Source organism: Chelmon rostratus, chromosome 7, assembly GCF_017976325.1.
Source record: "Chelmon rostratus isolate fCheRos1 chromosome 7, fCheRos1.pri, whole genome shotgun sequence".
Classification (NCBI taxonomy): domain Eukaryota; kingdom Metazoa; phylum Chordata; class Actinopteri; order Chaetodontiformes; family Chaetodontidae; genus Chelmon; species Chelmon rostratus.
The window spans coordinates 12,464,817-12,488,900 of record NC_055664.1 but is presented as its reverse complement, the minus strand read 5'-3'; the positions used below and the strand labels follow the sequence as shown (position 1 = coordinate 12,488,900).

The 24,084-nt window shown below is 38.9% G+C and overlaps 2 protein-coding genes across 2 annotated transcripts; both read right to left on the bottom strand.

Annotated features, from left to right (window-relative positions):
* Positions 1-92: 92 nt before the first annotated feature.
* On the bottom strand, positions 93-18,294 carry porb (P450 (cytochrome) oxidoreductase b). Its single transcript, XM_041941310.1, has 16 exons — positions 18,220-18,294; positions 15,434-15,621; positions 9,832-9,880; positions 8,695-8,823; positions 7,958-8,110; positions 6,108-6,232; positions 5,753-5,842; positions 4,964-5,062; positions 4,511-4,627; positions 4,238-4,356; positions 3,597-3,778; positions 3,311-3,460; positions 2,865-3,132; positions 2,545-2,690; positions 2,047-2,132; positions 93-1,623 (listed from the first exon to the last, which is right to left on the bottom strand). Exons 2-16 carry the CDS (start codon positions 15,601-15,603, stop codon positions 1,479-1,481), a joined length of 2,028 nt encoding a protein of 675 aa, XP_041797244.1. The 5' UTR covers positions 15,604-15,621; positions 18,220-18,294; the 3' UTR covers positions 93-1,478.
* Positions 18,295-20,365: 2,071 nt separating this feature from the next.
* Positions 20,366-23,388, bottom strand: LOC121609479 (ion channel TACAN-like). The gene is made up of 12 exons (XM_041941127.1): positions 23,320-23,388; positions 22,944-23,062; positions 22,725-22,841; positions 22,528-22,587; positions 22,158-22,253; positions 21,973-22,062; positions 21,755-21,820; positions 21,556-21,617; positions 21,375-21,467; positions 21,127-21,191; positions 20,783-20,851; positions 20,366-20,479 (listed from the first exon to the last, which is right to left on the bottom strand). Exons 1-12 carry the CDS (start codon positions 23,386-23,388, stop codon positions 20,366-20,368), a joined length of 1,020 nt encoding a protein of 339 aa, XP_041797061.1.
* Positions 23,389-24,084: the final 696 nt, after the last annotated feature.

The following is a 24,084-nucleotide window of genomic DNA, read 5'->3' as shown; positions in this document are numbered from 1 at the left end:
ATAAAATGGAATGACAAAAAAGTGGCAGTACTGGGTAAAGTGACTTTCTATCAAAATGTAAGCATGAAAGAAAAAAAACATTAAACAGACAGTGAAGCATCAGGGTTTTTAATGCTAACTTAACAGATAAGGCAGTGTTAAAAAGGCACAGGCTGCACTTCAACTGGTTGGCTGACTGCCTTAAACTCCCCATAGTCACACCAAAGTGCTGCAATGAGCACTGACTGATGGGCACTGGGAGATACACAAAATGTTTTCTAAGTCTGACCATGTTGTGGTGCATACGTAATTGGAAAAAAAAAATTACAGATAACCACAGACAGGTCATATGTCCAAGTTACTGCCACATGACAAATAATTTCATTATGCTGTCAGATGCATATAAAATACACAACCACCACTTCCCACAGATCTGGTTTCAAAGCCAGAATTTCAAGTGTTTTAACATTTTACCAATATAGGATACAGATTCATTCTCGTGTTTAAAAACAGTTTTTTTACAGGAAATATAAATGCACATAACCTCATATTTTCCATAAGTTCTCTTACCTTTTGCATCACCTTTTGTGCCTCTCAAAAAGCCACAGTTACTGATTAAAATGAACAAAAACTTTCACGTAAGAGGCAAAATCCTTTGTCAAAATACAAAGGTTAACATAACTGTACCTATGATGCCAGTTTGTCACACCAAACATTTACCTCTAGATCAGCTCCTTTCATGTCTAAAGCTTCTCTGAGTGTTCACACTGCAACAGAACACATAGCACTGGTTAGATTCCCTTCACATATGATGCAATATAACCTGCTGTGGTGTGACTACAAACCGTTAATCAATTAGATGAAAGTTACAAACATCTCAAGGTGTACAAACTGAATGAGCCTTGTATATTCTGAATTGAAATCTTCATATTCACAGTGGAAATATAATTCTGTACATTCAGAGGCTGGGTGTAGTGAGTCCCTGTCCCACAAACAGATGGGTTTTCAACTCTGAGCCGTCATCAGCTGATAAATCTGCACAGCCACACTGACTCACTCATTGATATAATCCGAACAAAATCAAATCTGAAATGAAGATGAGTGTGTTGTATTTTCTAACTGAGCGCCATGATTGGTTGATGAATTTCAAGTTGCAGTCACCCAATTACACAAATTCATTCATTTATATAATTTCTACAGTCTCTGGAAACCAGACAACTGTTTGGTTGGTCTGAGACCACGACTCAAATGAGGACCCCAGCAGACACAGGTTGTTAACACAGTTTACATAGGAAATTACTCAATGGGTTTATTAACAAAACCTGCTGAGGTAGGGTTTGCCTCATGATGTTCTGCTACCTGTAGTGCTCATGAACCAGGGTGATGAGCAGGTGTTTCATGATTTTATATTCAGTCCTGATAAAACAAGACATACAGTAAAAATAGAAAACGTGAAAGCACCACGTGAGTAGTGAGACTGAGGCCGAGTCTGAGACTCTTTAACTCCAGACATCTTGTGAGTAGCGTCCCTTGGTCATCAGTTTCTTGATGTAATCTGTGGCCTGGCTGCGCGTCATGGCTCCCAGCTCTTCTGCAATCTCGTGGAAAGCTGTCTGCACATCTTTAGCCATGTTCCTTGCATCCCTAAAATCAGGAGAGAGATCACTTTGGACATCTGGTCATCTTTGTTTTAATGTTTTTTTAATCTTGTGTATATCTTGTTCGGGAAATATTGCTCTAATAATTACAATAATAATAATTACAAAAAAACATAGTTCACAACCAGCAAAAACGTCACCTCACAACTTGCTTTTGATTGCTCAGTTATGATGAATTTACACAGTAGAAAGTGCCTAAGCACCTAAGAGAATGTGGGCTTCCACAGGGGTTATTTCATTTATTTTGTTGTCCTTCAGTGTAAACTTCTAATTCTATTAACACATGGACAATTTCAACAACTCACTCCAGAATTCTTTCTCAACATAAATAAATGAATACGAAAGGTTAAATCTTTTTGAATAAATCATATTTAATATTAAGTTTTCACTGGTCAAATGTGTTACTTACCCACAGACGTAGATATGAGCATTGTCTGAGTGAATCAGCTTCCATAGGTTCTCCTTATTTTTCTTCAGCATATGCTGCACATACACCTTTATTTTTGAAAACAGAAAGAAAAAACATTGTTCATGTGTGCGTCTTTAACTGTATGTTTAAAGGCAAGCAGACAGTAATGTAACTAGTGTTTTTCCACAATGCAAATTTGTTATTTTACCCAGTCATTAATTATCTGAATACTATTCTTGTTGTCAAATAAGATTAACAGCAAAATGTGTTGATGACCAGCCAGCAACTGCAGAAATTGAGATATAACTATGCTTTAAAATTTCTAAATTTCTAAACTAAACAATGACGAACAATGGTACTGAAACCTAAAACATGCCTCTGACTTTGCTGTTAGCAGGAATCCAACCAGGCAACCAGGTATATTTTATAAACTGAAGTAAGTTTGAATCGCAGCAGTTTCTAGCTTCACCTCTAGTGAACCAGGTATTACAGCCGTACCTTGTGCTCCTGATCTCTGGAGAAGGCAACATGAAGCTGTGTTAGAACCTCATTCTTCTCTGCCTCCTCCAGCTCCTCCTGGTAGATGTAATCCTCATTCTTATGTCTGCAGCCAAAATACATTGCTGTCTCTCCGACCTCCTTTCCTATAAAAGGAAACAAAACAAAGAACTGGTTATTTTGTGTGCTGATTATTCCCTTCAGCCTCTTCCATTGAGGTTTTTTGAAAATATATCTGATCAAGTAACAGTCAGACACAAAGATCAGGCAAACAACATCCATATACACACATGCATGTGGCACACAGTGTCTATAAGTACCTTGCTGTTTGAGCCAGCCCCTCTCTTGAATGAAGCCCATGAAGGGAGCGATTCCTGTCCCAGGGCCGATCATGATCACTGGGTTGGTGGCTTTGAAGGGCAGGCGGAACTGAGACTTGCGGATGTACATGGGAACGGTGGACTTGTGGCCGTTGTCAGTGACCAGTTTGTTCATCAGCCAGTTGGTGGCAACACCCTTGTTAATGCGGCCAGTCTTGGTTTTGTACTCCACCACTACAGCACAGATGTGGATGCTGTTGGGGTGAACCTACAGAACAGAGGGGTTACCAACAGATCTCTACTTTAATTCTCATATCTGACTAATGTTTTTGTGTGTCTTTGCTGCTAACGCCCAAATCAAACAGCATTTGTAGAAATTAAGTCTCTCACAAAAGGCAAAAAGGATATGACTCTGTGTATCTTGGGCAATTTAAACAGAGAATTACCTTAGAGGATGAGGCGATGGAATAATAGCGAGCCTGGAGACGAGGCAGCAGCTCACACAGGTGATCAATGGGAGGCCTCAAAGACGGCATGTCTTCCAAGATGGCGAGGATGTTTCTACTGGCATCCAGCACCCAATTCTGGTAGAGTGCCTGTAGAGAGACAGCAACAGAAAGTAAATAACATGAAGTATTAGAGGTGGAAAGTGGTTGAAAAAGCACAGCGAGCGTATCTGTATGAAGTGTAGGCCCAGTTAACGATGGTTCCATGGCTGAACCTGTTACTGACCTTGCCCTCAGGTGAGGAAGAGGCCATCTTGCGCATATTCTCCTGGTGTTTGGGGTCAGAGGCATACTGTGCCAGCTCGTAGAGGACGTTGGTGCGAGGAGGGTGTGTGATGTCCAGGTAGTGAGTGAGGGCTGTACGGTAGGTGGTGGGGCAGGGGAAAGGGTGTTTCTTGTTGGACTCCTCTGAAAAATGAATAAAACAGATATTTTATTATTCTAAAATCATCGAAATCTATGTCATAGTCAACTGATAACTCTAAATGTCTGATAAAGTAAAAAAAAAAAAAAGGGTATCATGGGCAAAATATTAATTATCATGTTTTCATTTGACACATTGACCCTCAGATCATTTATTTTGTTTCAACGCTGCAGATTGTGCACAAAGTTCATCATTAGGCATTTCCGGTAATTTTTAATAATGTTAAACACTAAACAAGGCCTGCCTTAATTATCACTTATGCAACCACAAAGTACATGTGATACATTCTAGTAATAACATCTAATTGCTGTAATAAAACAATTTCCGATTCATATGCATTGATTGAGCTGATACTGCAGGCAGAGATATGAGGGGAGGGTTTCGTGAGAAGGTGCGAGGGACAACTACTAAAGTCAAGGTGCTTCATGCTTTCAATGCCACACCATCAAGGTTGTTGAGAGAGATAACCACATCAAGGTCCACTCCAAGGATTTGTCCCAGCTTGTTCACCAACGCAGAGTCATTTGTGGGGAAAACAGCAACGTGGTCGCCTGACTCATATCTGAAAGTACACAATGCAGCAAATTGAGACTTTGACCTGTATTCATAAAACCTTAAAACTGAACACAAATCAGAGTTTTTCATGTAGTCATATGGCGTAGGGGGTATGCAAAGCTGTATATAGCAATTACCTAGATATATCCATCCAGTCTCACCTGATCTTGGAGCCTGTTATGTCTAGCTCCAGGTGCATGAGATGTCTATCACCAGCCTTATTGAGTTTGCGGTTGACAGTGACCGGGGCCAGGAAAGGGTTTTTCGAATCAAAGGGCCTAAAAATAAATACAAGAGCAACACTGAAATGAGAAAATGCAATCTGGCTGAATGTAGACACATAAAAGACATGAAATCTCATTTGAATGAAAAAAAACTATGATCTATTACTCAATAAACAAATTATTTATTACATTTTGATGATAACAGGCTGCAGAAATGTATTTCCCATGTCCACTAGGGGGCAGAAAGCTTAATTCTTAGAAAGTGACCTTTAATAAACCTTGCAGTTGGTTATAATTGTAGGTGAAATGTGAGCAATGACTGAGCAGCCAGTACTCTGATGATGATTGAGTTCTAGTGGTGAAGAACAGCGTCTCTGCTACAGTACGTACGGCTTTTGGACTTCAAAACTCTTCAGGCGGCCGATCTCTCCTGTGTAGACTTTGTTCATGTTGATGTCCGTGTGCTCCTTCAGCTCATACTGTCGTATGCTGTGAGGGGAAAACAACGAGAAGTTAGCCCCTTCTTACAGGCACTCCATACAGACATACGTGATATCAAATTTAATTCCTAAGGAAATGAAAATTGATGTTTTTTTAGCAAGGTGTATGTCCACATTGGTGAAATAATAATAATTCTTGCTATTTGTTCATTTGACACACAGATAAATGGATTTTACCATACATCAAATATGTCCTGACTGATAACGTACCAAGTCTCAGTCAAGATGTGGACATTTCAAACAAGGACAAAACACACAGACTCTGGGTGGAGTATCATTTTAAACCCCATCCATGTGACAATGATGTGTTATTGCAATTTCAGTCTATGTATTTGCTGTTAAATCCTCCATCGTACATGTGGAAACTTAAGGTCTATGAGGATTAATCTATGTTAAGATCACAGCCAACCTGAAAATATGAAATACTGAAAATACTGAAAAGACATGATGTAAAACCTATGTTTCATGTGACAAAGACAATATATCACTTAACCTTTACTTCAGAATACATATGTGTGTGCAAGTTTTCCTCCGTCATCATCTGTTTAATATTCGCTTTAAGATTTTAGTGCTGGTAAAGAAATGCTTCAGGGTAAAGGTAAGACAATCTCAGAATGGTGGTGGTATGGTGATAATTGAAAAGCGGTAAAAACGTGACACAAAATGTCTGTGGACGAACCTTGATTCATCTCCTAAGGCTTCCACTCCAAAGTGCTCACAGACGGCCGGCCAGAACTGCTCTCTCCATGAAACGAAGTCCTCTTCCAGGCTGAAAGATAATTGTATTCCATTCTATAATATGCGTCTGATTGAACAAACATAATGATGATTTTAATCATTCATTATATATGATTATATAGATAATCTAGATATCAGCTATTGCATGATTTTGGGGTTAAAAATGTAAAGCTTGTCTTGGCGGTTGCATTACAGTGCAGGGTCATGTTATTCATGCTGCACTGAACGCCACCACACCAAGAGAAATGTTAAATCATTGTTTCTTTTTTGGTTCAGAGGATTAACAGGTCACTTACTTGCCATCATCATCTCCTAAACCAAGGTCAAAGATGCGCTTGGCCCCAAGTTCTTCCAGCCTTTTATCAACATATTTTCCCATTGCATTGTAGTGTTCATATGTCTTGTTGCCCAAAGCGAATACCTTGAGACAGAACAGAGACACCATCAATATGTGGCCTAAATCTTGAACCAAACAGGCAGAAAATAAAAGTACATGATGAACTTGTGGTTTTCAGTTATTCAAAGTTATTAACAATGTATAAATTGTCTTATGAAGTTGGTCCACTGATCTGGATCGATGTATCGATTCAATTATCAGCGATCCAATATCATCAACGCAAAGTGAAAACATTAATCCACATCATCATCTTTAAGATATGCACCATTTTGAAACATTTGTGGCACCTTTTCCATTCAAGTGCACCACCTTCCTAAACATCCAAACAGTATATACAGCGCACGTTAACATTCCCTGTCAACACCTCAGTTTCAGTTTTTTATGAAGACTTAACACTTCAGATGGTTTATCTGAGCTGCATTTCTTTGCAGAAACAACCTCTGTGGAGAGTTTCACACATGCTTATCATTGTATTGCATTCTAAGTCTGAGTTTGCCTTTCATAAGAGAGTTAAGAGTTACGGGTATAAGTTACAACTTCTTGTAGGGCTGTGCTGCAGCCGGGACCGAGCCAAAGCTCATCTCAGCAACAACAACAAATCTCTGTTGTTAAAATGTCACAGCAGGTATTAACTGTGAGTCGGAAAAAAACATAACCTTATTGTTTGCCTTGTGTGAAGGGAGGTAGCGATCAAGCAGGCAGCGAGAGAGTGCGTGATGACTTTCTGTTTCACACAGACAGCCCTGTGGGACTGCTGGGAACTGACTGTATGACTGTCTTTTAACTGTCCCATCAACACATTATCAAGTTGCTGTTTTCAGGCGTTTAAAATACAGACTGAGAACAACATGCCAAAATTAATAATGTCTTCATCACAGATTCAGAAAAAATCTCTTGTTGACTGTAACTTATGTAGTCGCTCTAATACAGACCAGAGAGAAAACAGATAAAATACAAGAGGAGGGACATGACTGTGCCCACGAATTTAGCTAGATTTTCCACAATCAAGTTCTTCACTCAAATGAGGCCAGAGGCCCCGCACCCCAACAATGACACACACACAAAGCCCTGTCTTTCACGATGCACACAAAGGCCAATGCAGCTTGTGTAAGTGAGCCTGTGTGCTGCGTGTCAGTAGGACGGACACGCAAACTGACATAGCGTGACTCATGAAATGAACAGGTAGTGAAGTCAACAAAATGCGAATTTATATGTACGTATGGGAGCAATTCAAATCCAGCCTTTGCATCCCAGTAGTCAGAGCTGGCTGTTCAAATTTCCATGTCATGATTACATCTAAAAAATATCAAAGGCAAATCAATTGTATTCTTTAAAAACTGACTGATGGAACAAAACAGAAGCTGTATAATAAATGCAAATAAATATGAGTCTGTCAACCGATTAGTCAGTTGACAGATATTTCATCTGCAACTATTTTCGTCAAAAATCTATAAACATATTTTAAGCAAAAAGGCCAAATGTCTGATTGAAATTGATAGTTCCAGGTGCTGAATAGTGGGAATTAACTGCTTTATTTGGTCTTAAATGAAAACACATGTATTATTTTGGCTTTTGGTTGGACAAAACAAGACATATGATAATGTCAAACTGGGCTCAAGGATTGTGATGTGCATCAAACTGTTTATGCAGCACAAGGACTAACAAAGTTCCTACACTCAATGACAAGTCTCTGCATTCCTGTAAGCCTGCAAGACTTCATGCAAACACAACTTGAACATAGAGACTCACAGTATAGTTTAGTCCGGAGAGGTCTTCATCATCGTTCTCCTGCAGCCAGTCATAGAAGTCCTGGGCATTATCTGTTGGGTCTCCCTCACCATAGGTGGCCATGCAAAATATGGCGAGGGAGTTTGTAATCTCTGACAGACGTGATAGCTCCCCCTGTAACATTAGACATCAAAATTCGAGACAAGTGTGTCTGTCAGCAAACTAGTAAGTTATTACACATTATTCCACAATATAAAAAGCATATTATCACTGGTTTTATGGTTCAGCGCTGGTTCTCAGTGTTGCAACATAATCTTGGATAAAGCTCAACGTCATAATATCGTGCACTTTGTATTATTGTGACTTAATAGCATACACATGTTGATATGACTGTGTGCTGTCCTTGTGTCTTTATGGACTCACTTGCCTGGACATGTTTTCAGTTCATCAAAGTGAATTTATAATTAGAATCATTATTACACTGGCAGTTATTATAAACCGCCGCTTGGCTCATTTAGAATCTGCCGTGGGATATGTATTACGTTATCATTAAAATGACTTAAGTCTCATGTCTTGACATTGCAGGAGACTAAGATTACCACCATTCTTAAGCACATCGGTGACATTTTGTTCACAATACGTTCACAAATCATTGTGACAAACACTGGCAGCTATAATGAGTAATATCCAAAAGAATGAGAATGACCTCTTGTTAATTTCTAGTCTGGTTTGTATGTTTGTCCACTGATGCAAATTACCATGTCATACTCTTCTGGATCGGCAGCCATTCCTTTCATGCCATACCGCTGCGCGTCTTTGGACAGTCTGTTAGCAAATTCCTCTCCCGTGCCCGTCTGGGAGCCGTAGAACACAATGATGTTCTTGCCCTGGTTACAAGCAGACAGAAAAAAGATTTGCATGGTGCAAGAAAGGGCTTTATCCCTCAATTACAATAAAAAGTTCATTTGTCTCTCATGTCTGGAGGGTGCTTTATGAAACAGACCATGTGCAAGTACAACAGATGCAGAAGGTCTTTTGTAATTTAAGTAAAATCTATTGAGAATGCATTTTCCTGCATGAAATGCTGCAAAGCACTAAAGCACTGCAGCATGTAACAGGGGGACATTAGCACAACCCAAACTGCATAATGTTAAATGACTTTAACTCACTTCAAAGCAGACACATGAAGACAAGAAGACATGTAGCTTATATTTCCATACACAAACAGCTCAATCTGCACATGTATTTGTGAGAAAATATTTTTCCCTTGCCCACATAGTTGCCATGATAATCCATAACAAAGACAAACAGAAACAAAATCAAATAACACTGAAGGCCAACGTTCTCTTCTGCCACCATCATGGTATCCGAACTATTTGCTCCAAAACCACATGATTCAAAACCGAAGTCTTCTCTCAAGGCTGTCTTAAAAACAGAGGACCATCAAAGTCAAAACAGTGTTTCTAAATCTAGAACTACATACACTCACATCAGCAAGGAGAACATTATAGTCATATTATCATAGCAAAAGAGGTAAATTCTAGCATTTTGCTAAATTTTGATTTTCAACTATGGCTGTCAGAAAAAACAAAACAAAACAAAACAAAACAAAACAAAACAAATACACTTTTTAACTGAAGTGTTCCACTTAAATATCAATCAGGGATTCACTGAGGAAAAAACAATCAACATGTTGTGAAGGGCCACAACAGCAACACTTTAACTTTGTATATTTGCAAGTCCAAATGGTTCACAGAAAACCCTAAATCGTGTTTTGGAACCACAACACTGCTCGTGAAGAATGAATTCATGTTGGCAAAATGAAACGTGTGATAGGAAGGGTTAAGAGACTGAAAAACAAAGAGAAATTGCTTGTTAAAAGTAACATCACTCACCGTTTTCTTCATTTTCTCAATGAAACTTGTCTCTCTTGTGGTGGGCGCTCTGAGATAAAAACAGATTTGACTTGTTATTAAGCAAGATAATAAGTCCACTTGTCCTTTACAATGACAAAAACTTCATTTTTTTCAGTTTTATTGAAAGAGCAAAAGGTGAGAAAATATTGACTGACTAGACAGGAGCAGGTAATACTATGACAGTTGAGGTAAACGTGGTTCAAACGAGCAACTTAAACATCCTCTGGGTAAAAACATAGTAGAACTGGTTGATAAGTCAACAGCATTTACTGACTTTATCAGTCATGTCATCATTTTGAATTGTAAATTGTGTTAGAAAATTAGCTACTGAAATTTGAACTTTGTTTCAAGACAACAAATAACATATTCAATATTAATATTTAACAAATAAATACATGGATATAAATGTATTGAGTTATTTATTATTAAATGACAAATATTCATGCACCAGAAACTTGGGCTAAAAAAATGTAAAAATTCCAGTAGAAAACAATACAACTGAATGAAATGACAACACAGTGTAAACATCAAATCACAATGAAGTCACTAACTAGTGCAAACAAACCTGATAAATTCACATTCACAATTTAAACAAGTAGTTTAAAAAGGCAATTTGGTAAAAACGAAATATTCAAAGGGAACAGGAATCAAAGTTTAGTGCAAATGGGCACGCAGACGTAAACATAGAAGTGAACTGACCAGCCCCATTGTCAGTGATACCCCATCCAGCTATTTGAATTGGTATTGGGCCAATTTCCAATATCGGTATCGGATTGGTGCCTCCCTACATCAATTTGGATTCTTTTATGTGGGTTATTCATTTGCCACATTGCGATGTACGATAGCATGCTATTAACTTCAGCCTTATTGTTCAGTCATACAACAAAGCATGACATGAACAGACTGTTAAAAAATCATCTAAATAAATGTGTAGCACAAACTCCTTAGCAACGTGAGCAAATGTCTATTCATTGTTTGTGTTATTTCTACAACAACAGGGAGTAGCCGAGCAGTGACTCAGCAGCTACACAGGCATTAGTCATATGAACCATATGTGCAAGCACGTACTAAGCATCAACATACAGTATGCAATTTTTGATATTAAACAGGGTAAACTGGTTGATACCTAATTACCATGGGGCACACCCCATGGTAATTCAATATCTTGGGCCAGATTTGTTCAGGAAGTAATTAATGGCTGGATGAACAGATCAAAACAACACATGTGGATGCAGTGTTTGTAAAGAGGGACACAGGAAGCAAATTCTATTATTGGCCAAATAAAAGACAGCGCCGCTTCATTCAGCATCAAAGGTCTGAGTGGACAGCTGCAACTCTGTCTGCACTGAACAAGAATAAAAAGCCTACACATAAGAGCAGAAATGGTAAACCAGATGAATATCTTTTCAGATTTCACATATCCAAAAGCACAAGGCAATAATATAGCCATTAAAGCTAAGAGAAATGGGGCTGATATATTAATTTGCTATATTTAATGTAATCTAAATATATTAAGTACGAAGGAATTAGTGCAGGCATGTGGGGGGAAAAAAAAGACCCCCCCCCCCCCCCCCCCCGATTAATAAGGACTGCACACAAAGAGTAAATGGAAAGAATATACAGGACAAAAATGAACATAATTTATGGACAAAAAATCATATCTGACAACACATCACCAGTGGAACTATTAGATGGAGTCTAAAACGGACCCACTGTATTTAAAGAAGCTGTGTTTGCAAATCATACACTTTCAGCAGGAATTAAGGTACTGTTAGCCTGACTGTGATAACATGAAAACAGACTCACACTCTTTTCCTTTCTCAAGTGAAAACGCATGAAAACAAACGCATGCATGCTGGCGTTTAGTTATCAATTTACATTTTAGTCTGAATACTTCAGAGCTTCTATCTATTAACTGCTCTGCAGCACAGGCTCATTCAAAAGTGGAAGTGATCTTATGATGCTACAATCAATGACATGTTTTTCATTTTGCAACTGGATTTATACTTTAAAGGCCCACAATGAAATGCAAATCAAACTCATGCAATGCTTGTTTACTGACTAAAATGAAACAATCCTGGACATGTGCAACACAATGATGGCTGACATGGTAAGTGACTGAACAGCATTTGGGGAGCTTGTGGAAAAAGAGGGAAAAACAGAAGACCCAATAATTAAATTGGGTTTGTAGTCAAACAGATTTTACGACCATCTGTTACATAACCTCCTGGGAACATTGTATGGTTTTTGAAACCACTATCTTGCCAGTCTTTGCTAGAAACAAGCAAATGACACTGTGTGTAGAGTTGACTTTGGAAACAAGCCACCACTTCATTTACAAATCACTTTTACAAGGTGTCAAAGAAACACTCATTCGTAAGTGTGACCTGAGCTAACTAATCAGACAGCAGAATTAAACAATAGCCGTAATAAATGTTTAAGATCATTTTAAGCAACCGTTATTTTAAAAAAATCCCTTACTGTGCCGTAGAGGGCACAGTAAATCAAACACTTTTACTGACCTTTCAGCAGCATCTCTCCTGTCCTCTGGCAGGGAGAAGACACAGCCCATGGCATGTAGCCCTGTAGCTCACCACTGCCACTAGCACCACCGGCTAGGCCACACCAGGAACCGCCACGCTCAAAATCAAAAGCAGGACGTCCACACTCCACAACCACAAGACGGAAAAATAAACCAGCCCAGAAAGGCAGCCGGACACTCGCAGGTCTGGAAGAGCTGCCTGCCTTCACCATAGAGGCTCCAAACACGATCTGAACTCTGCCTCTTCCTGTGCTGCTCTCTGAGACCAGCAGCGTCTGTTCTCCACACACACACACAGCCTACAAGCCCTGTCAGTGTCTGGCAACCGCTGAGGACACAATGGTGGGAAACTGACTTTCCCATAAAATGTAGCCGAGCTGCAGACCCACACTTTTGACTCACACAAACACACACTGAAACACTCTTGAGCTGAAAATGCCTTCCTCCTTGCCCCCGCCCCTTCTCCTCTCTGGTCTGAAAGGTGTTGGGAATGAAAAAGTCTACAAGAGCCATTCTAAGAATTTGGCTGGTTATCAGAGCAACTCCACGGTGGACCATTTAAGAGGGCGGGAAGGGGGGGGGGCTGTGAATGGTAGTTTTTCTGAAGTATCTCCCGCCCCCATCTCAGTGGAGGAGAGAGAGGGGAATGTCATTGCTATGGCAACCTCATTTATCATAAAAGGATTCCATTTGTGACATGGCGCTCCTCCAATGGCAGAGCAGCTCACACACACGCACACGCACGCACACGCACGCACACACACACACACACACACACACACACACACACACACACACAAAGAAAAACAAGGGAGTAGGGAAAGAAGAATAAAAAAAAAGTAACTCAGGGCAAAGAAAGGGTTGCTTGTCTTTTGCCTCAACTTTCCACCTTTGGAGAGGACTCACAAAAGCAGCTTGGCTAGCCCTCCTCGTTTGCTCTCCAGGGAACTTTCAAAATGGGTTCAGGGCCAAAAACAAAAGCACAGGAAAGACATGGAAGACTACGCCCCCTTCATAACAGTTAGGTAATCACTGCTCCCTTTAAGGGGAGGGGAGACCAGCTTGGCGCTTGTGTTGCTCTATGCTCCCCTTCCTGTATTCCCGCCCTGCACTGATACATGCTCTTCCCAAGGCAACACATGCTCTACGGGGGTCTTTCCCCCTTCTAGCCAAAGTCCTGCTTTTGCACAAATGGTCTGGATCTCCCCCACTCGGCCTCCAACACTGTCTCCATTCACACAACCACACAGCGAGTGTGGCTGCTGCTGGCCCATGGCTTTTACTCTGGTGACCAAAGAAATTGTGTTGTGGTTGGGGAGGGAATAAAAATGTGGCCAATGGAAGGAGAGTCCACTGAAACCAAGCCAAGCCTCCATAACTCCACTGATAAGTGATGAGGGGAGGGAACAGAGAGGGAGAAGCTCACATGCACAGAGAGAGAAAGAGGCAGGCAAGAGAGTGAGATCAGACAAGTTTCTGAGAGTGCAAGACTGTGTAAAAGAGCATACAGGGATAGAGAAAACAAAGGTCACTACTAGTGGAACATTTACAAGCTTTAAGCAGTGCAATCGCACACACTGGGTCATATGGTGACACCCCAACTGTTTATATGCCATAAGGCACTTGCCGATAATTAGAGCTACACACAGCTATTCTCACCACTCTTCTCTTTGCCTAATAATAAGCAAAGTCCGATTACAAGAACAAAATGATTTAAAAATTAGTCATGTACTATGCCAAAATACTTGCCTCAATAATCAAGGAAAATATTACTTCCAGCTGCAGAATAACATGTCTTTTGCAATTCCAGATCATCATCTGCAGCACTTAATAGCTTTTACATAAACTACAGTATGTGTGATAAGTCACTTGCTCTCACAGCAGATGCAGAATATGGATATGGATTTAATTGTAAAATAAATGACAAAACGTTCTTTGTCCTTGACCTTTGATTTAAAAACATCAGTTACCAAAGCTATTGAACTGAAAGGTCTGACAACAAACCCATACCCCAGTAAACACACACAGGTGACTAGCTTACTTGATAGCTTGGCACAACAAAAGAAGTCATTTTTGGCAGGTGGTGGAGCTGAGATCAGCAGAGTACAGTGAGGAGGCCATCACTAATTCTGGGATACAGCTCAATGGAGAAACATGAGCTTACAATTTTAGGGTCACAAATCTTCTGTGGATCAAAGTAAATACTGCACCTCTTTGGGAGGTTTGTTTAATGGAAACTAATGGTGTCAAAAACCTGGAGGCACCAAGAGAAACCTCATTACTGAAAGTACATTTAAGACCTCTGGCTATCCAGCAGAGCTGGTTAAATATGACTCAGCACGAGTTTATAATATGGCTGACAGGAGCTATTGCTTACAAGTATGGCCAGGTTTCACAGAAGTCTGTGATGATACAGTGTAATACAACCGTTGTATGAAAATGATTTCATACAATGAAGGAGCTCACTTTCATTTCATGATCATTTTATGAGTCGTCCTAGCAGCATGGTCGCACCATCAGAAAATGCAACATTTTTGTTGTCCCAAGTCATGGTCATAAGGCCCTAACCCAAGCAAAACAACTGTTAAACAGCCAACTTTTGTATGGTGAGATAAGAGAATGTTTTTTGCTTTGTGCTTTTTTTCCCTTTTTTCATAAGGTAGGTAGCATTTGCTTTCAACATGTTTTGCTCAAATAATATCAGAATTGGAACCAGGATATGATCAAACGCGAAAAAGATAATCAGAACATGAATCAGTATAAGAATGTGTAAAATCTACACAATACCCAATGCTATATGGGGGGGGGGGGGGGGGGGGGTTACGACTAAAAGTAAAGCATGACCTGTGTAAAACACACAATATATCTTCTCCTTCTTACATTTGGGAGCTTATGGGTTTCAACTTGTTTTTTTACATTTCAGCTACATTAATTTTTTCCTCCTGAAGATGTAGTCTGTTCTGAATAGGAACCGGTTCATACGCCAAACTCTTTAAAAAACATTAAATAAAACCCAGTCACAATATGATGGATACTTACGGTGTGTCGAGCTTCTTGAATTCAGGGATGGGCTCAGGCTTCTTGCGTGACATGAACCAGTAAATGACAAGGCCTACAATCAGGGAGAAGAGGAAGAGGTCCAGGTTGCTGAAAAGAGGCTCCTCTTCGTCCACCATGGGCTCAGTGTGGGTGGTGGTCTCAGCGTCCATGTCTGTTGTATTGACACTCTACACGAGAACAGAACAAACATGACTATTAGAACGGTCTACCATGAGGAAAAAAAAAGGAAAAGAAAATTCACAATGTTAATGAAATTTCATAGCGGAGCTAACATTTTTTTCCAAAATACTTTTGCTAAAACATTAAATATTTTCCTCATTTCGAGCTCATATGACTGTTCAATAAATTCCTTTGGGGTTTTGGACTGTTGATTAGACTAAAGCACCATATTTATTATTTATCATTTTACAGCCCTAAAGATCAATCGATTATTTATGAAGACAATCACTAATTTAGAATGATTATTATTATCTTATATTAATTATATATACACACACGCCACACAGCTGTACATGTTTCCCTAAATGGCTTTCTTATATAGATAACTGCCTGTTTTTCACAACTTGCGATTAATTGGTTAAATACAAGTTGCAGGGTCAGCAAGCGTTGATTTAAAACTTGCATTTTAAAATCTGTTACAGGTCTACAGTCTTGGGGTAAAATTCAAACTAAACAAAACTGGGGATTCAGCACATAACAGTACAATTGCTAAAACACATGAGCAGTATTCTACATGCCATACCACACAATGGTGCCATTTGTGCAAGTATTACTAGACAATTAGCTCTACATGCTATAACATTGTGACTCACTGCTTTCTACACACAAGGATTTTTTTTTGTTGTTGTTATGCATCAAAAAGCATCTCTTATCACACTGAGCACAAAAGGACTTCGTGTTCTCACTGCTCAAATATCAATCTTGTCAAAGAACAGAATAGGATCAGGTTATGGTTAATTCAGTAAACTGGCTCGTCCACAACTCCGGAACAGTTTGTTTGACACGATAATATGTACACTCACTTAACAAAACACTGGTTTGCACACTACTGGACTGCTGACTCACTGATATATCGAACAAACCACTTAAGCTATTATGTACAGAGGAACCTGTGTGCCAGCTCAGTAGGTACAGAAGTCACAGTGACTTCAAGGCATGGTCAGATGAAAACCCAACATGGTCAAAAACGCTTTCCAGTAATTCCTAAATAAAATGTTCCAATGATATCTTCACAAATCAAGGAAGTGCATTTTATGTGTCGAACAAGGGACAGCTGCAGTTATGTGGAAACACACTTTAACCGTTTGTGGTACAGTTTAATTGTATTATGTTATACTCAGTAATATTAAGTCAACCCACTTATATCAGTGAGGGTAGAATATCATTATAATATTAGTTTTAGCTAGATGTACCTAATAAACTGACAGCTAATGTTAAGTGTAATCATCCTGGAGCTAAGGGAATGACCACAAACTACATCATTTAGATAGTACCAGTGTCTCTTGTCTGTTGTAATATTGTATCCATGCCGACTTCTTTTCTCAGTGATCTCCCAGCAGGATCAATTAGCAACCCAAACTGAAAACACAAGAACCTCCTGTCTCAAGGTCGTAGCGTGTCATACATGTGTAAAGTTAGCTGGAATAAATCTACCCAGAAACACAGGCACTGCAATCGATGTAATTGATCAATGAATGAGACATATTTATTCTGATCATTTAAATACTATTTTAATCTTTTCTTGCTGATTTCACACACAGTGGTGTTTTAAAGAAGAGACCATCCTCGATGAGGAGTAGCACTTACCTTAAAGCAAGTTCAACTCAAACGTTAATTAATGGTTTACCAGTCTGGCCAAGGAAAAAGTTGTTCATATAACAGTCAGGTTGTTTTTTAAATGCTGCCACCTATCCAAAATACCTCTGACATAGCGGGTGAAACCACACACTTGACAAGCACACTGTATACAATGTTGGTGTATATAGTGTTAGTGTGCGCTAACTACTGGCTATCACATGGTGTGTTCAACGTCATGTGAGCCTCTGGCTAGCTGCCAATCGTGGCAAGTAAAAGAATGTTGCCACCGGGGATGTAATTGATCAATGATGTAGACATGATCGAGGTTCACTGGACTTCATCCTAGCAATTCATGTATTCTGCTTAAAGCAAATAACGCTTGTTGTGTAACAGTCGCGATGGTGGCACCGGTGTCCTACAGCGTGTATGAGTTCCACGTGTAAGTTAATGTAGACACCAGTTTAATATGTTTTAACTTCGTTATGGATAGCTCTGAGGTGTTTTCTATTTACAAAATAACGCTGGCGGCCAAACAATGCGAGGAAAATGACCAAGATAGCCAGCAGGAGTGGACTTAGGGCCCCGACTATTCCCTGGACCGTGACAACTCTGGCTGAAAACATGTCAAACACTGTCAAAAATACCGGCTAATTCAGAGAGAAAACAGAGTTAGCTGAAACAAAACATGTGCGAAGCGTATTAAATGTAACGTATTTCAACGTGTACACGCTGAGGAAACGACTTGCTCCAAAGAAATATAAGTTAGCCTTAGTTTGCGTAACATTGGAGTGAGCAGTTCTGTTAAGCTAACGTTCATGCATCGCTGAAAGAGCTGAACATTTGCTCTGTTCTTTCATTTTCTTGTTCGGTGTTGATATGTTATCGCTGTCGGGTAATTCCCGGAGACTGCCACAGACTATAACTCGGTGTAAAACAATTCAGAGATGTGAGTTTGGTGTTGCGCTTACCTTCGCCTCCCCTCTTTGTGTTACACTCGCACTGTGCTCAACGCGGAAGGAAACTTTACGACAGGTAGGATCAAACCAAACGGATGCTGGCAGCGGGGGAGGACACTTGCACTGGCAGCGACAAATGAATTAAATTCGGGGATATTACATTTTTAGCTATATACGTGTGTTGTTTAAAGAAATATTATTGTTTATATTTACGAGTACAATTAATCATTATCATTTACATTGTCGATTGCATTTACTTTGAAATGGACTGGTCGACAAAGACATTACCTAATGTCAATGTGCGGTGGTAACCCGCTGTAATAGATAACTGCCGACGTGCACCAGGTTAAGGGTCATGGTTATGTAATCTAAGCAGCAGGTAATGGGTGCCAGCCGGACTCATTAAACGCGTCCTCCTCAACTTCAAGCGTGTTTATGTTCCAAGGCCATGTGTTAGATTGCCATGTTAAGCTATTTTTCCAGTGGAAGAAGTATTCAGATTCTTTACTTAAGTAAAAGTAGCAATGCTGCATAATAAAAATACTCTGTTACAAGTAAAAGTCATGCATTCAAAGTCTTCCATAAGCGTTCAAAACTATGGACACAAAAATGAACTTGATGTGTCAAAAGTAAAAGTACTCTTCTGGGGGCAGAGTGACCCCGGCAGCAGTCACGCAAAGTTACTCAAGAACTTTGCTGAAGAAGCATTTTGAATTTAGCTTGAGTATTTTCATTTAACCTTTGTGGACATAGTTAATGTACAGATTCTGTGCAGTTATATCCAGTACTGCCATATCAGTAATATGCTGTACAATATCTACCACATTTGCATGTGCCGTATAAAGACTATTACCAGGCACCATAATTGCATATATTAAAAGTATGGTCCGAGTTTTTAGTTTTAGCTGAATTTCTAGCTAAGATTTGAATGATTAGCTTCGATATTTCTATCTTCTTATTCACCTCTTTGTATTTTCTTATCTTGAGCTTTTGTTTGTTTTTCTCCAGTATCCTCTGGGATTAATAAAGTACTTTATTAGTTGTACTTAGTTAAGTACAACTAATAAAGTTGTCTATCTATCTTATACGTCATTCTTAAATCCACTTAATTTTAGAGAGAAAAGTTCATCTTTTTATTCCATTCCATTATTTAACAGCTGCTTTTCAGATTTTAAAAACTAGTTTATAAAATGTGAAGTACTATTACGTAGATTAAGATCCCAGTAGTATGTAAAGCTATTAGAATGTGTTCCTCCTTGAAATTACAGCACTTAAGTACTGACAATTAAGGTATTCATACATCAGTAATAATGTTGCAATAATGTACAGTAGCATAATACTAACAGAGGTCATTCTGCATAATGAGTACTTTTACTTTTGATAACCAAGAATGTCTTGTTGCTAATACTTCTGTATTTCAAAGTAAACATTTGAATGCGCATACTTTAAAGGATGGTATTGCTATTCCAAATAATTAATCAATAGTTCTGCTTGTCAGTATTATTTAGTATTATAATTCATTATTATTTTTGGTTTTATTGTCATAGCAGCTGATGGAGGAGCTATTTTCAACTACTTTAGACTATTGTATATTTTAATCTACAACAATGAATCATATTTTATAACTGTACACACAACTTTTCTCGATTAAATCTCACAATAACATAAATGTTGTGGAGGAAGAAAAACAGTGTTTCCCTGTAAAGTGTAGTGAAGTAGAAGTGAAAAGCAACACAAAATGGAAATACTCAAACAAAATACTTTAAAAATTGTACTTCAATACAATACATGAGTAAATGTACTAAGTTACATCTTCAGTTAAGGTCGCATTTTGCATAATTAGCGTACCACAGGGAGAAATATTTGTCTAATCTAACTATATCTATCTATCTAATAAAATAAAACGAGATGCAGTTTTTTAATCCTTGCAGGGACACTCAACTTTAACTCAACCAGATAAAAGGCAACAAAAAGGAATCAAAGACATTCAGACACAAGCACAAAAGAATTAAGTATTATTAGTAGTAGTTATTATTAGCATTGTAATAATAGCCAGAAGACTTATGATCACATAGCAAACAATGTTAACAACAGTGGTAATGATGAAACAAGCCTCCATTTGGAGAAGACACAACATTTTGCAGCCATGTTGTAAGTATCACAGACTCTTAGATTTCTGATTCCTGCTCTTGAGCTTCTGACGGACCACAGCAACAGTGGTGAAGAAGTTCCCCATGAACAGAATGAGGAAGCAGAGACCACACATCAAGACCTGGCATCACGTGGAACATAGAGAACAAAACATGAGTAAGCAAAATAGTTTTAATTCACTGTCATTGTCTTGATACGTGAGGGGATGTAATGTGGGGTTACATTCAAACATGCAAATGCAACATCATGAGGCTTATTTCTGCATAGTCATACAGATAATAAGGCCTCTAGCGATGTAAGCATATTGTATGAGCCAATAAGACATGTTAATGCTGGTTGGATGACAGATAAATAGTCAAGGTAAATATTTAGATGTCAGTAAGAACCAGGTGAAATCGTTTAACTGGGTGACCAAAGTACAGACCTGCCATTCTTTACAGTCTGGACGCTGAGACATTCTGAAGAGAGTCAAGCTGTTGAAGAGCTGCCAGAACTACAAGACAGGACATGACGAAAGAGTTTATTTTGTGAAAACTAAACGAATACACTGCAGTACAGTAAGTATGGTTACACTATTATTGAGGTCGCCTAAACATTGTGTCAAATCATGACTTTGCAGGATAACATTAAGACATCAGCATTTTTATCAGCTTTTCTGTGTGACTCAGGCTAAACCATGACAATGCTTGATTTTTGATGCAAACGAAGCAGCAGTAAGAGGACATTTCACAACTTCGGCCGCAAATCTCCTTCACAGACTGTACTCACATGACCAAAAAAGAGGAAGGGCAAAAGAAACGTCAGCCCTTTCCACATCCATGACTGAAATCCCTCTGAAAACAGGAAGCAGATGAGAGTTTACATCACTTTCTTTTAACTCCCACGTCTGTTTATTAGCTGCAGTGGTGATGATGAGCCCCAGGCATGCCTGATGGAACATCACTGGGTCTCAGGACAGTTATGATAAGCCTGGCTGTGTGCGTCTGTATTCTGTGTCCTTGGCCGGCGTATCTCACCCACGGTCAGATCCATGTTGTGTCTTTCTCCCAGAGCTCGTAGTCTGTACAGACATCCGCTCTGATAGTAGCACTGCAGACACTGAACAAAACCTGTGTGTTCCACATGGAAGAAACTCTGATCAGTTTAATTCAGGGAAAAGTGTGAACCATGAATATATGTCAAATACTTTGACCTTACTCTGATAGAAGGAGTAGGCAAGGAACTGGCTCCTGAAAATCTTGTACAGGTTCCCATCTGGCCTTGGGTGTGAGAGATGCAAAATTTGCTGATAAAAACTACAATTTAAGTTGATGTATTTTTCTCTAAGAGGAACACAACAGAAGAGTTTAATTTTTTCCTAACCTGTTATTTAGGGTTTATATCTTCCTCTACTCACCATGTCAGCATTACACCTGACAAAAAAGCTGAGACGTAGTGATGAAAAACCCACCAGCCTTTGATCCTGTGATGCAGAACACAGTTTAGACATTTATTTGATATGTTTTTACACTTTAATAATTTAAAAAGTGAAAGGTCAATGAGCTAAGACTATGTTTTATTCATGAAATATGTGGTAGTTGCATTTTCAGTGTTTTGGATGGGTGTTTGTCTGACCTGGAGCCGTTGGTGATGAGGATACTTTCCCTGATAGTTAATGTACAATAGTACCACACCAGCAGGAAATTGACGATTGCATCAATAAATCTAAAGGCAGGGACAAAAGGCAAGCGCTGGATTTCGACATACAGTGTCCGTATAATGAACTCATTGTTGATGAGAGATATGCTAACGATGCTTACCTGTAGGTCACAAAGGAATAGCACATGAAAGAGAGCAGCAGCAAGAGGACTGTGAGGTACAGCTTGAACTTCTCATATTCATCTTTGTAGGCAAATCTGACAAGGATGTGACAAATTCAGGTTTCAGTATACAATACAAGGTTTTTAAACTACTGACGTGGGCAAAAAATTATCAGCCAAGGAGATGTTTGATTTAGGGAAACAAGGGATCTTTACTATAACAATTTAAAATGCTTGTTAGATAAATTCTTGATAAAGTACACAGATAAATCTAAAGAGGTAGTGTCTGAAAAATCCTGTTTAACCAGACAAATGTAATCAGATGAACTAAAAGCAGACTTGATATTCAGGTTGTGGGATCATTGCTTACTTTGACTGCTTGCTGAAGAGAGTCACATTCACATTTCCAAGAACCAGACTGAGGTACAATCTGCAATATGAAACAATCATATTATTTTTCTAAATAAAAATTATGTAAAGAAATAAAAGTAACTGATCCATTTCCATGTATTTCAATCAGTGCAGTGATATCAAATTGCAGGTTTTTGCTTAAACAGAAGTCATTACCCATTTTTCTTGGGAAGGAAAGCTTCCATTTCAAAGAAAGAATTTGGTCGCATCTTTATTTTCTCTTTGATTTCATCCAAGGTCTTAACATCTTCCTCTGATGGTCCTGTGCTGCATCTGATGGATGATTTAGGAGTGTAAGATCGGTCTGTTACATTGGCACAAGTTTGTGTGTGTGTGTGTGTGTGTGTGTGTGTGTGTGTGTGTGTGTGAACTTACTTTTTGACTAAGTGGGACAGCTCCTTTAGTCTTTTGCGCTGTCTGGAAATGGAGGAAGAGCAGTTGTTTTGCAGTTTGGAAATTTCACTCAGTTTCTCTAAGTATATTCTGTGTGTCTCCTGGGTGAGAAGAATACGAGCCACATCAATGATCATAGAAAATACTTTTTTTGTTATGGTAGATTACAATCTTACAATCCAACGTGATCAAGACATTTGACACGAGCAGATATATGGCAGTTTTACAAAAGATTTAACGACTTGATATTGAAAAAAATGTTAATGTCTTGTGTTTCATCAACATAACTGCAAACCAGCAATATGTTAAACAGCTGACTTACACAACTGCTCTATGTGACGAATAATCAGTTTCTCACCTGAAGTTGTTGATACTCTTGTTCCAGACATTTCCACTCCTCCAGAATAGATGTTAAACCTTGCGCCATTTTGTCAACACTAGTCTTTTATTATATTCTACACACTGGTCTGACAGCAAACCCACGCTCACTTCAAAGAAAACCCAGTATTGTTTAAACACCAAGAAATGACTTGCACGCAGTGCTATGTTGCATGTAGCATTTCCCTCCAGGGTGTGTATCACATCTCCATGGACAGTTGATTGCATAAAGTGAACTTTGACTGGTGCAAAAGTGCAAAATTTTGACTTGGACATTGTTCTGTGGAAAATCTCCACTTAGCACATTGTCCAGTCGCCATTCACAGAGCAAAAAGCAAAAGGTTGTTGTTGTTGACTGTTTTATTTACAGTGTGGACTGTAGGTCTACATTTTTACCTGTTAGCTAGATCTTACTTTTGTGCACATTTAACCTTTCATTATATGTTGTTCGTCACTCACACAGCTGCACATTAGCAACATCTGGTGGATGGATGGACTAAAGCAGTGATCAACTCACTTCAGCATGGAGACTGGTGTCAAGGGGGAATGTTGTGGCTTTTGCAATTTGATGACACAAATCACAAATTGATGGAAACTAAAAAAAAAAGAATGCTATGTATTTTTTTTATTGTAAAACCTGCACATACAAGACTAACAAAAGCCAGTCAGAGTGGTGTTTTGATACAGTGCAATTCCAATTTTATTAAACTTAAAAAGATAGAAAAATACATTTATTGGTCTGCAC

Coding starts and splice junctions, on each gene's coding strand:
- porb (XM_041941310.1), bottom strand. CDS start 15,603: ATGGACGCTGAGACCACCACCCACACTGAGCCCATGGTGGACGAAGAG. Junction 3,779..4,237: donor CTCTCTCAACAACCTTGATG/GTGTGGCATTGA, acceptor TTCATTTTTCAG/AGGAGTCCAACAAGAAACAC. Junction 2,133..2,544: donor CCAGAGATCAGGAGCACAAG/GTACGGCTGTAA, acceptor TCAAAAATAAAG/GTGTATGTGCAGCATATGCT.
- LOC121609479 (XM_041941127.1), bottom strand. CDS start 23,388: ATGGCGCAAGGTTTAACATCTATTCTGGAGGAGTGGAAATGTCTGGAA. Junction 23,063..23,319: donor AAGAGTATCAACAACTTCAG/GTGAGAAACTGA, acceptor CTTCTCACCCAG/GAGACACACAGAATATACTT. Junction 21,192..21,374: donor CAACATGGATCTGACCGTGG/GTGAGATACGCC, acceptor TCCTGTTTTCAG/AGGGATTTCAGTCATGGATG.